Raw genomic sequence first — 16,544 nt, 5'->3', positions numbered from 1 at the left:
TTTTTACCCACAAAAAATTTTTTCAGTCAAGTCTGTTAATACTGGTTTATTCACAGCCCAACCTCCTGAAGATAGCAAACAGTGGTATTGGTTGCCCTCTGCAGTAGGCTGGTGAATTCAGCAAAGTATCAAGATCAAGAAAATGCCAAATGCATGTAACTAATTCTCCTTGAAATCCAGAAATGCTGGCAAGAGAATGAGTTCTTAAATCTAGGAATTTTTTTTTAATAATATCTTTATTTCTTCTGGTTTGATCATTCTCCTTTCTTTTTTTTTTTTTTGCGGTACGCAGGCCTCTCACTGTTGTGGCCTCTCCCATTGTGGAGCACAGGCTCCAGACGCGCAGGCTCAGCGGCCATGGCTCACGGGCCCAGCCGCTCTGCGGCATGTGGGATCTTCCTGAACCGGGGCACGAACCCGTGTCCCCTGCATCGGCAGGCGGACTCTCAACCACTGCGCCACCAGGGAAGCCTCTCCTTTCTTTTTCTTTTTAATTTTTATTCATTTATTTATTTTTGGCTGCATTGGGTCTTCGTTGCTGTGCATGGGCTATCTAGTTGCGGTGAGTGGGTTTACTCTTTGTTGTGGTGCGCGGACTTCTCATTGTGTTGGCTTATCTTGTTGTGGAGCACGGGCTCTAGCTACGTGGGCTTTAGTTGTCGTGGCACACAGGCTCAGTAGTTGTGGCTTGTGGGCTCTAGAGTGCAGGCTCAGTAGTTGGGGCACACGGGCTTAGTTGCTCCGTGGTATGTGGGGGTCTTCCCAGACTAGGGGTCGACCCTGTGACCCTTGCACTGGCAGGTGGATTCTTAACCTCTGTGCCACCAGGGAAGTCACTTAAATCTAGGATTTTAAAGTTGAGGGTATGTGGGGAAGTAACACTCTACTCAACCCCAACCCGATGTTCGACTGTCTATGAGGCAGAGTTAGCTGGCCTGTTGATTTTGAGACATCATGGGAAGGTCCGAGGCGAAGATCCTTCGATGCTGAATCAGTAGTCAACCACAGCAGCAATACTTAGAAGCTTCTCAGAGAGTTCCCCAGACTGAGAACTTCCATGGTGTGTGCTTTAAAAATATCTCTACAGGGCTTCCCTGGTGGCACAGTGGTTGAGAGTCCGCCTGCCGATGCAGGGGACACGGGTTCGTGCCCTGGTCCGGGAAGATCCCACATGCCGCAGAGCGGCTGGGCCCGTGAGCCATGGCCGCTGAGCCTGCATGTCCGGAGCCTGTGCTCCGCAACGGGAGAGGCCACAACAGTGAGAGGCCCGCGTACCACAGCAACAACAACAACAACAAAATCTCTACAAATTATTTGAAACTATTCCCATCAAGAAATGGAGTCTAAGTTTCCTTCCCTTAAATATGAGCTGGCCTTAGTGACTTGGATTCAATGAAGAAAATGAGGCTGGAAGTGACATGCTGTGACTTCTGAAGTTGGGTTATAATAGGAAACAGCATCTGCCAAGCTCTCTCTTGAACTGCTCACCCTTGAAATCCATCTGCTGTGCTAAGAGAAGGTCAGGTCAGTGGAGGGGCATGGGCATGTGTTCCAGCTGACAGGCCCAGCAGTGGTTCCAACCAGCAATCAGCATCAACCAGCTGATGTCACGGGTGTCACCTGAACCCTGTGAGTGAGGAAGGCTTCAAGAAAACTCCAACCTTGACTGCCCAGCGACCATCTGACTGTAACCACATGAGTGAAAACCATGTAGATGATGCCTGTCAACTCCCAGATCCATAAGAAATAGTAATAATAATGTATTGTTGTTTTAAGAAAGAGCCCTGCAAAACATGGCGTGTTGGTAAAGTCTGGCCTGTACCTATTTTTCTACAGCCAGTGATCTAAGCTAGGTTTGGAACATTTTTAAAGGGTTGTAAAAGAATCAGAACCAAACAAAGAAAAACATGCAACAGAGACCATATATGGCCCTCAAAGGCTAAAACAGTTATTCTATGGCCCTTTATAAAAAAAAAAGTTTGCTCACTACTGCCTTAAGCCACTAAATTTTTCAAAAGGTTTGTTTACAGCTATAGATAACTGGAACACATGGTACTTTTTGAACAAAATAAGTGTCACCAATGGGCAAATGCTGGATTTAGAGCACCATGAAAGTCACACTGAAAAGCCACAACTCAACTGCTATCTGCAAGTCAATACTTACCCTATCAATAGTTGCTGTTGTACAATATTCTAATTTCATAAACACACCTGATCAGCCAAAGCAAAAGTGATGGTAATATGATTCATCAACCAGGAAGAATATCTTAAACATGTATCTCAGATTTGATTCTAGATTAAACTTCAAATTCTCAGAGACTCATTAATAATTTTAGTAATAACAGCTGGCATTTACTGAATCCTTACTATGTTCCAGACGCTGTCCTAAGCTATTTCATATGTATTACTTCAATTAAGGCTCATGACAACCCTTATTTACATTTTACAGATGAGAAACTGAGGCACAGAGAAATGATCTAACCTGTACAAGATCACACAGGTAGTAAGTCTGGAGCCAGGACTGACCTGCATCTGTGAAATTCATCACTGCATGATGCTGCTCCTCTCCAGAAAAGAATGTCTAATCAAGACACCCAATCCTGGGTTAAAGAACGCACCTGGCTTCCACAGGGCAGGCAGCACCCACACTCTCTTACCAGTCTTCCCTGCATGCTGCTAGTTAAGGGTGCTCTCCACCCACAAGGGATCAGGCCTGAAACCTGGGTCCCCATTTCATTCTGCTGGAACCTAGTACCTCCAATAGCACTAGTTTTTCTGTTGAGAATATCTGAAACTCCTAGACTATCCCCAAACTACAGTTAGTTTTAAGCTGTTCTTTCCAAACCATCAATGTCTTCCTCACATTTTTCCTCTGGTTTCTGTCAATCAACACATGGAAAATTATGCTTGCCAAAGGAATGATTGTCAGGAGAGACACAACATAGGTTCTATGTTGCCAGCTCTTGGCTAAACAAAATCAACAGACCGACCAAGAGCCAGTGGTCCAAATCACTGTTAGGACCAGTGATCATGGAAAATGAAATCAGCATCAGTTTCCTCATCTGCAAACTGGAAGTGATGATACCTATCTTTATGATTTGTTGTGTAGCTAGTGCCAAGATGTATAAAGGGCCTAATCCAGTGTCTGGCATTCAATTAGTGGTGGTTATAACTATTGTAATTTTAACACAGAATTTGCCTCTCTTTTAAAGAGCTGATAATTGGCCAATGACATTTCACTGAATAACTGGAAAAGCTGTTAATCACAAAGAAAGATCCAGATTCATGAAATCAGACACAGAGTAAGAGTTGCTGCTTCCCATTGGTTACACATCTTTAATCTCCCTTTGTAACAAGCCTTTTCACATTGGAAGGTGTGGTTTTAATTATCTATAAAAATATCTCTTCACATTCTTCTTTCCAGCTGAACTTGGCACAAATAGCTGGAGATCAGTGTAAGAAAGAAAGAAAGGGCAATGCTCCAACCTGAACAACATGCAAGGCCACCTCAGCACAGTGACCAAAGGCACACACAGCACCTTGTCTACTCACCAGAAGGGAAAAATAATGAGGCGGCTGATGAAAAATATGATGGAGAAGATGAAAAACAGGATGTTACAGGTTTGCTTCCATCCGGCATAAGAAAACATCTTAGCAGACTGAGAAAATAGAAAGAAATTGCATTCAGATAGGGTGATATTCATGTAAAATTTTTAAATTAAATATTTATAAATTAAATTATACCTGGGATTTGCTTCAAAATCTTGGTGGGAGTTGGGTTATGGATGAGAAATAGCTGAAACAAGATTGGCTATATTGATAACTGTTAAAGCTGGATGATGGGTCCATTGGGCCCATTATACTCTTTACCTTGTCATATGTTTGAAACTTTGCATAATATAATGTTTAAAAAATTAGTTAGAATGACTGTAATATTACTCCTGTATTTCACAAGCACTACAAATTAGCATAATTAATTTTAGCATGTATTTTATCTGGGCATTTATTGAATTCCTCCATTTAACTGGGAGGAGAGCTGAATTGAAGAAAGGCTGGGATATGAGTGAAGTCCTGGGCTGGGCTGGGCATGTTGCAATCAAGGCAGCTACTTTAAGGCAGATGACAGAAGAAGTGGAGTTAGGAGGCAGCCCTTGGGGCCATGCCCTGGTTGAAGTAAAGTTTCAAGCGCTTGATTTTCTCTACTTACTTTATGCTAGCCTGTAGTGCTCATATTATCTGTGTTGAGTGAAAAGAATTACAGAAAGTGTTGTTTAATGTGGTACTAATGTAACGAGGATTTTCTCTTGCATTATCCAGCGGGGCCCAAAGGCTGAATGGGAAAGAGTCTGAAGTTGGGGGTGGAAGGTGGGCAGGTGGGTGGTGTGGCTTAGCCCTGCCAGTTTCAGAACTGAAATCACCCAGGAACCTCAAGGCCCATCTAGAACAAGAGAAGCAGCTTATTACATTTCAGGAATGGTTTACATTGCATTTTCCATACTTACCATGGAGTAAGAATGTGATCAGACTATGGGATTGGCAGGGGCCCAAAAGGGAACAGCCTCCATTGCTGAGACAGAAGTCTGGCATGCCAGCTGGGAGGACTTGCGTATGGGGAGAAAGGCCAGAAGTTTAGAGGGCTTGGAATGGAGTGGGGAGCTGTTTGAAGGGTCAGAAGGTAGGCCAGGGCGGGAAGCTAGAGATGTGCATAGGCATGAAGAGTGCTACTTTGCCCCCACTTGTAATGGCAAAGTAGCACTCCTTTGGGCAAATGCACACGTGGCCTATTCTGGGCTGTGCAAAGATGGATATCAGAGAGTAACCCTTCTCCTTTGCTAAGTATCAGTCAAGATACTGTTAAAGTGTTGGGTCCTGGATCTAAACTTAACATGCAGAAAACTAGAGAGGATCATGAAGATGCATGAAGAAGGCACAAGGTTGCTTATGAGTAAAAATTGTAGATGCTGAGGCTGTTCTTCCTTGCAAAGAAAGAACAAAGAAATGACCCAACAACTGTCTTAAGGAACATGAAAGATTAATAGTCTCCATCTTTAGGAAGGTCTAAACAGGGGTAAAAGTTGTACCATGTCTGGGTTCAATTAGAACTTGACTGAGAGGACAAACACTAAAACAAACTACTTGAGGAAGCTATGGAATAGGCACTCCTGGAGAATATAAAAAATCAGTCCCATGCCACTATTCAATGTTGTTTCTACCACCAGCTGATGGAGGGTACTGGCCTCGGTCACTGAACCTCAAGTTAGATCCTGACTTGTGAATCAAGAATTATTGATGATCATTAACGACAGGAAGCTGTTCTCATAGTTTACCTATGTAGGGACCTGAGTTTGACATTTCATTTTCCTTCTGTTTTTTACCTAAGGACCTCAGAACATTTTCAAACGATAGTGAGCTAAACTGCACAATATACCCTAAGAGGTAGATATGACTTCTCATGCTACAGCTGAGGATAGAAACAAAGCATTAAGTGATTTGTCCAGGTCACCTAGGGAGCTATGTCATGTCAATGGCAGGGTAGACAGGGATAACACGGTGCTTATTCCCAGTCCCAACACCTAACGCTCCCTTTTAGTAACACAATGAAGCTGTTTTTACGGTGGACACACGCCAAAGGCAATTGAACTAGAGGGTTAGAAGAATAGAGTAGCATAAAATTTTTAACTCATGGACAATTTGGTCTTAATTTTCAGGCAGGGTTTCTGAGATATGATCGGAGAAGGAGGTAATTATAGCAGAGATGGCTACATTCAGAGAGCAACACACGGAAAAACTGGCACAATCCTTCTTCTGCTAAGCCACGTGTTGCCCTGAAGCACATATAATAATCTTGACCATTAGAATGGTATTTACATGTCTAATTACGATTACGTACAAGAAATACAATTCTGTACACAGCTAATATTTTAACAACAGCCAGTTGCTTTGAAATGGCTTCAAATGACTTCTGGTTATATCTAGAACAGGGTTTGGCAAATTACAGTTCAGCCTATGGGCTAAAGCTCGTCAGCCCTTGTGTTAAGAAGGGTAAGAATGGTTTTCACATTTTTAAAGGGGTATAAGAGAAAAGAAAAAACAACAAAAGAGAAAAATATGTGACAAGAGATCCTATGAGGTCCACAAAGCTAGATTTACTACTTGGCTCTTTACCAAAAAGTTTGCGGAACCCTGATCTAGAAGAACAAGATCTTATTAAATTAAATTTAATTTCTTCCATATCAACTTACATTCAATTATTAGCCCTTGAAGAGGCAATCCTGAATGCAAATGGGTTAGCATCATTTTCCCCGGCTTCATTATAAATGAGTATATTTAAATTATGAACAATGTGGCTCTAAGTACAGCAGGACCCACTGCCTCAGGGTAAAGAGGAACCAAAGCACATCAGAAACATGTAGGAAAACAATCCTAATTTTGCATCGTTCCTTATATTTTGTGTGGTTTGGGATTAGGAAGACTCTTGTTTTAATGTCCCCTGCTCTGAAACATTCCTTCCTTAGAAAATAAATGTCATTTAAATAAACATCGGCTCTCATTCCTTAAAGCTGGAGGAGGGTCCACGCAGGGAGGTGCAAGCATTCAGTGCGTATTTAGCTTTGCTTAAGTGAATATACGGTGCCGACCAACTTTAAAAATCTACAATGTCATAGTCCAAGTTTTCCATTTAAAAGCTTAGAGTTCATTCCTTCTTCAGATACCTCAGCTTACTTCCTAAGCTAATATCTCCATGCAACTTGCATAAGTGGAATCCCACAAATTAACCTCTCTCTCGAGTACCATGGAGAAAAAAGGTTAGAAACTAAAAACTGAAAGCTTTCCTTTCTTTGAGCTTGAAAGATCTGGGGACCTAGAGACATCTGCAGACTTTGGGTGTTTTCAGGACAGAGAGCTCTGCTAAATCACTCACAGACAATTCTTCCTGTGAGGAGTCACATTAAACCCAGGACATGGTATTGTTATTAGTTTTTTAATGGCAAACGTTTACCTCCAGCCAAATGTCGGCCACATCGTGTAAAATCATCACGAGGGTCCCACTGCGAATATAATTAGCACACCAAGAGAAGCTCATCAAACTGACAGCAGCCAGGTGGTGGATGACATGAGCTAGAAAATCCTATATAATGAGGGGAAATGGAAACCATTAAGCAAATGCAGTTATTTCTCAATCACTGGAAGAGATAATAATAATAATAATTTAAAAACTAACAACTGACATCTGCATATTTTGAACTTTGTAAAATGATTTCACGTTTATTCTTAAGCACAATCCTTGTGAGGGAGATATAACAAGTGTTATCCTCATTGATTAAGTCGTTTAACTTTGAGATAGCATTGAATAGTTGTCATCTAAGTCCTAATATCTGCTGTTCTTCCCACTGTTCTACACTGGATATATGTACACACACACACACACACACACACACACAAAGACATACATACACACCCAAGCATATTCCTGTGTACATTTACATTTATTGTTAATTCCCTGCCTAATTCCAAGACAAATATAATAAAACTACACAACTATTAAAATAAGAGTTACTGCATATGAAATAAGGAACAAATGAAAGTGGAATAACTACAGTAGCAAAATACTTCACACCCACCAGGACAGCTATAATAAAAAAGACAAACAATAACAAGTGTTGGCTAGGATGTGGAGAAGCTGGAACCCTTATACATTGCTGGTAGGAATGTAAAATGGCATGGCTGCTTTGTTAGAGTCTAACAATTCCCCCAAAGGTTATACATAGGACTACTATGTAGTCTAGCAATTCCACCCCTAGGTATATACATGAGAGAAATAAAAATATATGCTCGTGCAAAAATTTGCACATCAGTGTTCATAGTAGCATTATTCATAATAGCCAAAAAGGTAGAAACAACTCAAATATCCATCAATTGATAAATGCATAAACAAAATGTAGTATATCCATATAACAGAATATTATTCATTAATAAAAAGGAATGAATTATTGATGCATGCTACAACATGAATGAATCATTATGCTAAGTGAAAGGAGCCAGATACAAAAAAACATATATTGTATGATTTCATTTATATGAAATATCCAAAAGAGGCAAATGCATAGAGGCAGAAAGTAGATAGTGGTTGCCTGGGGCTGTGGAGGTTAGAAGAAATGGGGAGTGACTGCTAAAGGGTACAGGATTTCTATTTGAGGTGATGGAAATAGAATTGACTGTGGTGATGACTGCAGAATTCTACAAATATACTCAAAACCATTGCATTATGCACTTTAAATAGATTAATTGTATGGTCTGTGAATATCCTGATTAAAACGTTTAAAAAAACTTAAAGACTTCAGTTTCCTTGTAGCCAAAGTAAAAGAATAAACATGATAATAATAACAGCCTAATTTATTGAGTACTTACTATACACCAGAAAGTGCTTTGTATGAATTAACTTGTTTAATCCTCACAACAACTGGAGGAGATAAGAACTATTTTTAGCTCTACTCTATATATGAGGAGACAGATCTAGTTTAGCAAATGTAACCAACTAGCTCAAGATGTTAATGAGTGAAGTCAGGGATCCAAATTTTGGCAATTTGACTCCAGAGCCTGTGCTTTACCCAACTCCTAATAATTTTATGTCTCTGAAGATGTGTATTTACAAATATATGAAATATATCTACATTTAGTTTTTGAAAAGGTGTCAAATGCACCTGTAAATAATAAAGAGAAAGCAACTACTGAAAAAAATAAAAGGATCAAAAGTGGGAAAAAGATAGGATCATTACAGGATCAACCTACCTGAGTATATCTACGAAGACCTTCTAAATAATGATTATTTTCAATTCTATCCCTTCAGAAGATGACCCAATCAATTAAATTTTGATATGTTCTTAGCCTAAATTAAGTTAATAACAGTTAAACTATAGCTATTATTAAGTTTTCTGAAAAAGGAAATCATTTCAATCAGATTTTTTCACAGTATGTTCTTATGGTTTATTCTGTAAGTTTCTTTTCAGATCTCCAGTTGAGCAGCTGACTGGGCCCCTTAGTGATAGATTGTACACCATCGCTCACTCAAACATCATTTAGTCAAGCCAACTTGGTTTTATTTCCTTAATACTGAATTCAACTTAATTTTCAAATTTTGCTACAAACCAATCTTTTATATAAAGCGTAGCATATAAAGTACATGCCAAGAGTATTTGTCATTTGATCTGTACTGCTAACGTATATGAGGAAATCCGTGACTGCATTGAGAGCATAATATGATTTTCTGTACCAGCAAATAGGAATCAGTAACAAGCAAACAGTTCCTAAAATACCACACTTTGTGACTTCAGAGGATGCATTTAGCATGCCTGTGACTCAGTTTCCCTGCAAATAAAGCAAAGCTAATAGTACTTGAAGCAATGTTTTCTAACAAGGATCTTGGATGAATTAAGGAAAAAATGTTTTCAAAGTCACTGAATAAATCAAAAGAATTATATAAAGTGGTCTGTAAAGGACGTGGCTGTAGAATTAAAACTACCAGCACTTTTCTTCTTTGCACTGAAGAATACTAAATTCCCAAACTAAAAGAAAGAAACAGACATCATAAAGGGGAGTTCTTTTCTTATTGAACAAGTGTAGAGCTTCAAAGTTAACTTTTCTATAATGTTTCACTACAAATACTTACCAAGGTACCAAAGTATGAGCATATTTGCACTATTCTTTGTGTTATAAAAGCAAAAAAGTTATGAACTGGAACTGAACATATATAAAAATATGATTTAAAGATTAGGATTTGGGGCAGGGGGATAAAAACTTTTGAAAAAAATGGATAAAGTAGTTTTGTAAATAAGACACTTACCTTCCTCTTGATATCAGAGCCAAGGCTAAATAAGAGAGACCAATAAAAACTCATCTCCAAAATGTAGTACCAGTACTGAGATGGCAGCAAGGGCTGAGAAAACAAGAGTATTCACTACTTTAATGTCACCATATAAACAACTCATTTTAAGGATTAAAACTATTGTTTATACCTATTTATATTCCACAGAATTCTCCCAAATAATAATGTTTTACATTTCAACTTCTGAGAAGAAATCAGAGACAACATTTTGAGGCATTTTGTTTCTAAAAAGGGAGACAAGAATTCCAAAGTCAAGTTAAATGTTTTGTTTAAAATTTAATAAAACTACAACAGGTGTAAAAGCATTCTTTTAGTTGAATGAGAGTTAAATTAGAAAAATAATTTAAAAATCTTTACTTAAGAACAATGGAAAAGCTGTTCTGCTTGTCCCACAAAATACCTTGTTTTATATTTCTTGAATACTACTCAAATCTGATGTCCTAACCTCTTCTGTAGTGACAAGATGGTGATCCAAACTGGCCCATTCTCAAATGGGACAGTAATAAAATATATACAATTATTTAAGTACTCTAAAAATGTCTCCTGAAAAAAACAATGAAATTTCCATGGCTAGAATTTTCTTTAAAATAGGAGGGGCGGTATGCTTATTTTAGCTAAGCTGAGACATTATATTACTTGGTGTGATGGGTTGTAACATTAATGCCCTCAATGAATCTCACCTTCTCATATTCATGCCCTGGTACAGTCTCCTCTAACATCACCAGGAGGCCTTTGAATCTTGGCCTTTGGTCAAGGGGACATAGCAACTATGATGCAATCAGAGACCCATAAGCACCATGTAAGAAACCTGAGCTACCCTGCTGGAGGCCACAAAGTAGAGCATCAAGGTGTCCACTGACAAAAATACAAATGAGGGCACCAGGGACATGTGATATGCCCTAGCCAGCCTGTCAACTAACTGAAAATGCATGAATGAACTCAGCTAACATTACATGGAGCAGAACTGCTTGGCTGAGCCTAGCCAAAATTGCTAATCCATATCATAAGCAAATAAATGGTTGTTGTTTTAAGGCACTAAGCTTTGGTGATGATTTATTATACACCAGCATATAACTGACACACCTGAGAAGTGAAGAGTAAAGCTAACACATTAAATGGAATAATTTTCTGGTCAATTCATCATCCTTGATAAGGCCAAGAAAGAATAAGAGTTTCTTCTTTCTTCTATGACAAACAAGCCTGTATGAGACTAACTCTCCTAGTGAGAACTACTTAAAAATATGGATAAAGTATGGATAAAGAAAAAAAAATATCTGTTTGAAGGCACTGGAGAACAACCAAGGCATCCAGAACCTGTGGAGCCAAGATTTCAAAGAGAAGAAAAATGCATTAAATGGAATCCTTTATTTCAAGTGCATCCTTAATTCAAGAAGTACTACAGACCCTAAGCAGGATAGTTTCAAAGAAAACCACACCTATGTATAGCATAAAGTCTGCATTTGCTAATTTATAAGCAGTATAGAGCCCAGAGACTAAGAAGCAGTAGTTAAGTAGGACTTTTGGCAATCTCATAGTGCTAGGAAGCAAACTGGTATTCAGGGCCAGCCAGGGAAAAGGAGTCCTGGTAAATACTATAATCTTTTATTTAAAACCACTGTAAGGGAATACCCTAGGAATATGGGTATGTTGTAAATACATCTGCCCTCTCAAAGACTGGAGTCTATATTAAACCAGTTCAATCATAGATAAAATTTAAGGTGATCTGTCTCTACTCTGCTTAACAGAAGTGAAAGTAAGTCCTCTCAGGAGGTAGATAATACCATTTCCAAGCATTATTTTTCATATGCAATGTCTATCATTCAATCAAATGTTATCAAGCATAAGGAGACAGGAATAAGAAAGAAAATAGACCCATAGGTGAGCAAAATATTGGATTTATCAGACTCTGACTTTAAAATAATTTTAAAAACTAACCAGGTATTTAAAGTTATTTTTAAAAATTAGTGGGAATTTTCAGTAGAGAACTGGAATCCATAAAAAAATAATTAAGTGAAAATTTGAGAAATGAAAAATACCATAACTAAAATTGAGAACTCAAAAGATGTGTTTAAGAGCAGATTAGACACTGCTGGAAAAAGCACTAGTGAACTGGAGGACATGAAAGCAGAAAATATCCAGAACTGTGAAGGGTCTGAGATTTTACCCTACTTGCAAGTTAGCTTGCCATAGTTTCATGAATGCTGATAGAAGATATGAGACTCCTGGGTCAGAGAAAAAGAATAGCTTATTATTCACACTAATACAGTTGCCAGAATATCAGTATTTGGGCCAGTTCTCCCATCCCAATTCCCATAGCTAAACAAAGAGGGTCAGGTGACATCTGCACATGCAGTGGGTATTGCTACCAGAGAGGAACACTGAGCTAGGGAACCTAAATCTTTATAATGGACAGTGACATGCATACCAATTGCTCCAGAGGAGACATTATCTCTATCTTCCAAGGTTGCTTGCCATACAAACATCCTTGAAAAGACAGTACAGAATAAAAGTCAGTCCGTGTATCACTTCATATGACATGCAGAAATGCAAGAGGTCTGTGGAGAACTGTGTCCCTATAGACTGAAGCAGTAAGGCAAGAGGATGGAAAATATTAGGGAAAGCATAAGGAGCTTCGGGACCTAGCATAAAAGTCTAATGTATTAGCACACTTGTAATTGGAATTCCAGAAAGAGAGGAGAGAGAGAAAAGAACAGAAGCAATGGCTAAGAATTTTCCAAAATAGACATAAGACATCAAGCCACAGATTAAAGAAGTACTATGGACAATAAGCAGGATAAATTCACAGAAGACCACATTTATACATATCATATTAAAATTGCTAAAAGACAAATACAAAATATTAAAATCAGAGAAAAAGGACACCATTTGAAGAAGCAAAAATAAAACGGACAACTGAATTCTTAAAGAAACTGAGGGGATCCAGAAGACAATGGAATGACTTCTTTAAAGTGCTTAAGGAAAATAACTACTAACCTAGAATTCTATGCCCAGCAAAAATATCCTTTAAAAAAATAGAGTAAAATGATAACATTTCCAGACAAGCAAACCAAAGGGGCTTCGATGGCCAGAAGGATAATAATCCCAGATGGAAGCATGGAAATGCAAGATGCCAAGGAACAGCAAGGAAAGGGCAATTTGACTGATTTACAAATCAATTATTGTAGTGACTTGTAGGGTTTTAAATATTTGAAGGAGGGGACAGGAGTAGTCTGATGATCTTTCAGTGACTGGAAAGAGGTAAGAGCACTGATTTACATTAGACTCTGATAATTGAAGGATGCATATGGTAATCTCTAGGATAATTACTAAAAGAATAAAAACATGCATAACTGAAAAGCTAATATAAGGGAAGAAACAGAGTAATAATTTTTTTAAAACTTCACTGTCCCATAAAAAAGTAAGAAAAGAGTACAATAAATGAAATGTATCAGGTGGTGCAAGTAGAAAATAAATACTAAGATGGTAAATTTAAACTCAAATACATAATTACATTAACCACGAACAAAGAAAAGGAATGAGACAAGTGAAGGGTAAATAAGGAACAAGGATAAGTAAACTCCAGGACTTCACTGAAGTGGACGGAGAGCAGGAAGGGACTCAGACCTAAATCAGGGGACAAGCTGCTGAGGAGGGAAGGGACTACATCAGTGTGACTTACCTGTCTAGGATAGCCATTCCAAACCTCCCAAAGGTCATATACCCAAGGTTTCTGGAAAAACAAGGAACCAAGAGAAACTTTGTCAAAGGCTGATTTCAGCAGAGACATAAGCTCTTCCTTATGTCACTGATAGGGAGGAAACGTGCACAGTAAGATGCACTTTTATCACATTCCTGCTGCTCCAGCTGCACCTCTCTCCCTCCACAGGTGTTTCTACTTGTTCCTATACAACACCCCTGTGACATGCACGACTTCTAGTGAATCTGTAACCAATAATAGTCCTGTGTCACAAAGGAAATTACTTATTTCAAACAAGTGCCTCTGCTAATGAAATTATTTCTGAACCAATTAGATTACTGCTTCTGTAGCAATAAAAATATCGTGAAATATCCGTAGCAATAAAATATCTTAAGAGAAATCTTGAGAGAATCTTTAGAGACATCTCTAAAAGCTAGCTATATTTTTTTTCTGTTTAACAATTTACTATTAAGTTTATATATCACTTAATGAGGTAATTGTTTAATAATTATTTAAACAGACAATGCAAAGAGAATATGGTAAGGAGAGATTTGATTTCTAATGGGCAAGAAATGAAAGTCTTCATAAACAAGTGGCCTGGGCTTCCCTGGTGGCGCAGTGGTTGAGAGTCCGCCTGCCGATGCAGGGGACACGGGTTCGTGCCCCGGTCCGGGAATATCCCACATGCCGCGGAGCGGCTAGGCCCGTGAGCCATGGCCGCTGAGCCTGTGCGTCCAGAGCCTGTGCTCCGCAACGGGAGAGGCCACAACACTGAGAAGCCCGCATACCGCAAAAAAAAAAAAAAAAAAAAAAAAAAAAAAAACAAGTGGCCTTTGATATGGGACTAGATGGAATTTGATGGGTAGAGATAGAGGGGGAAGGGCAAGACATTTCTGGCAAAGGGGATAATATGTGCTAAGATCCTAAAGTGGGGATGTACCAGGTATATTCAGTGGATTGTCAGTGGTCCAGTTTAGTTGGTGTGTGGGTTACGTGAGTGGAAATAGGGAGATATTAGGTTTAAAAACTAACATTACAAATGCAAAGCTTCACAAGCTTTGAAAGACAGACTAAGGAGTTGCTATTTCTCTAGGCATTAGAGTGAGTAGAGGTTTAAAAGCTAGTTACCTTATTGAAAGTATTATATCCCAAGGAATTCACAGGCAGGAATTTTAAAAATTAAAGACAAATTCCAATCAAAGATATCAGAAAGACAACTTACATCATAAAGAAATGCAATTCCAGCAATGGTAATCATTAAGTAAAATGTAAATCGCCAGCTGCCAAAAGAAAGAAAAGTCTTGTTAAGGTGACTGACAACTGAGGAGAAAAACACTTGCTATAACCGTTTGGAAAGAATGCACATCTGGAGTCAGAAAAATCTAAGCTGATATCCTGATTCTGCCACTTGTTGGATGGCTATAAGTTCAGATAAGTAACTTAACTCATGGAGCCTTAATTTCTTCATCAATAAAATGGGAATAATAAGACTTACCTCAAAATGTAAAAAGAATCGAAGATAACTTATGAAAAATATTGATCATAGTGGCTGGTATAAAGTAAGCAACAATAAGTCATAGCTATTGTTATTATTAATATGCCTAGCCTAGTTCCTGACACATGATAAACGATGGTTTGACTTCGTATTATCTAGGTACTCATTTCATCCCAATTTAATTCCCAGTGAAAAGGTTTCTATGTCGCTAGACTTTAGTCATGTCTCTGAAAAGCAGATTATGAAAGAATATTTTTTTCTCATGTATGGAGAAGGACCTATACAGTAGATTAAGGGACTTAAAAGACCAGTTGTAATGCACAGGTCTTATTTAGATCCTGATTCAAATAAACTGCAAAGAAAATTAAGACAATCAAGGAAATCTGAACACTGATTGAATATTTGTTGCTATTAAATAAATTTTTAAGGTATGATAATATCTAAAATAGTTCTTATCATTTAGAGATACATAATAAAATACTTACAAATGAAATCATTCGATATCTGATATTTGCTTCACAAGTGATCTTCAATAATAATTGGATGAAAGTGATCAAAAGTTACAAATTTCTTGTTATAAATTAGTACTGGAAATGTAATGTATAACATGATGACTATTAACACTGCTGTATGGTATATTTGAGATTGCTAAGAAAGTAGCTCCTAAAAGTTCTCATCACAAGGAAAATGTTTTTTCTTTTTCCTTTGTGTATCTATATGAGATGATGGATGTTAACTAAACTTACTGTGGTAATCATTTCACAACATTCATAAGTTATTACATTGTACATCTTAAATTTATACAGTGCTGTATGTCAAATATATCACAATAAAACTGAAAGAAAATTATTATCCACATACAAAAAACACAATCTGTGGTAGGGGAGAGAAGTAGACGAAGGCAGAAATGACACAGGATGGCCCTGATAATTATTAAAGTTGGTGATGAAATCATAGCATACACAGCTCATTTAACTAGTCTTTCTACTTTTGTATATGTTTACTACTTGGCAAAATGAAAAGGTTTTAAAAAATTAGTGCTGTTTTATCTAATGATTGCTGAAGCAACAATATTAAAAATAACATTTGTTCCTTACATTTGTGTAATGCCTATAGTGCTCTCCTCAACACATCTGTGAGATAAAAAAGAAAGAGGAATATCGGCCTATCCCCACTTGGGAGATGAGAAGCCAGGCTCATAAAGGCTAGGCCGTCCCCCAGCTCACCCAGCTGAGCAATGACACAGTCGACGCGGAAATATAGGTCTTTGGACCCTGAATCCAGTGGTGTTTACTGAACACTGTCACTGTCTCTAAGCTACATGGCAGTTTTTCTTTATGGCTTGTTTTGATCAGGGAAAAAAGTAGGGTTCAATTACTCAGAAAGTTGAGCCATAAAAATGAGCCAGTTGAGACTTGATCCCACTTGTTTTATTTACTGTTGGTCCAGCAAAGCGCCACGCTTAGATG

The 16,544-nt window shown here is 38.2% G+C and overlaps 1 protein-coding gene across 1 annotated transcript in view; it reads right to left on the bottom strand.

The window, feature by feature from the left end:
• CERS3 (ceramide synthase 3) overlaps window positions 1-16,544 on the bottom strand; it is a 99,025-nt gene that overhangs the window by 54,305 nt on the left and 28,176 nt on the right. Inside the window, exons 4-8 of the mRNA XM_065871756.1 lie at window positions 14,803-14,860; window positions 13,563-13,613; window positions 9,842-9,934; window positions 7,001-7,129; window positions 3,553-3,659 (exon numbers count right to left, since the gene is read on the bottom strand). Of these exons, the coding sequence (XP_065727828.1) occupies window positions 3,553-3,659; window positions 7,001-7,129; window positions 9,842-9,934; window positions 13,563-13,613; window positions 14,803-14,860 (438 nt within the window). The remainder of the gene's footprint in view (window positions 1-3,552; window positions 3,660-7,000; window positions 7,130-9,841; window positions 9,935-13,562; window positions 13,614-14,802; window positions 14,861-16,544) is intronic.

This window comes from Phocoena phocoena, chromosome 2 (assembly GCF_963924675.1).
Source record: "Phocoena phocoena chromosome 2, mPhoPho1.1, whole genome shotgun sequence".
Taxonomy (NCBI): Eukaryota; Metazoa; Chordata; class Mammalia; order Artiodactyla; family Phocoenidae; genus Phocoena; species Phocoena phocoena.
This window is presented reverse-complemented; position numbering and strand designations above follow the sequence as displayed.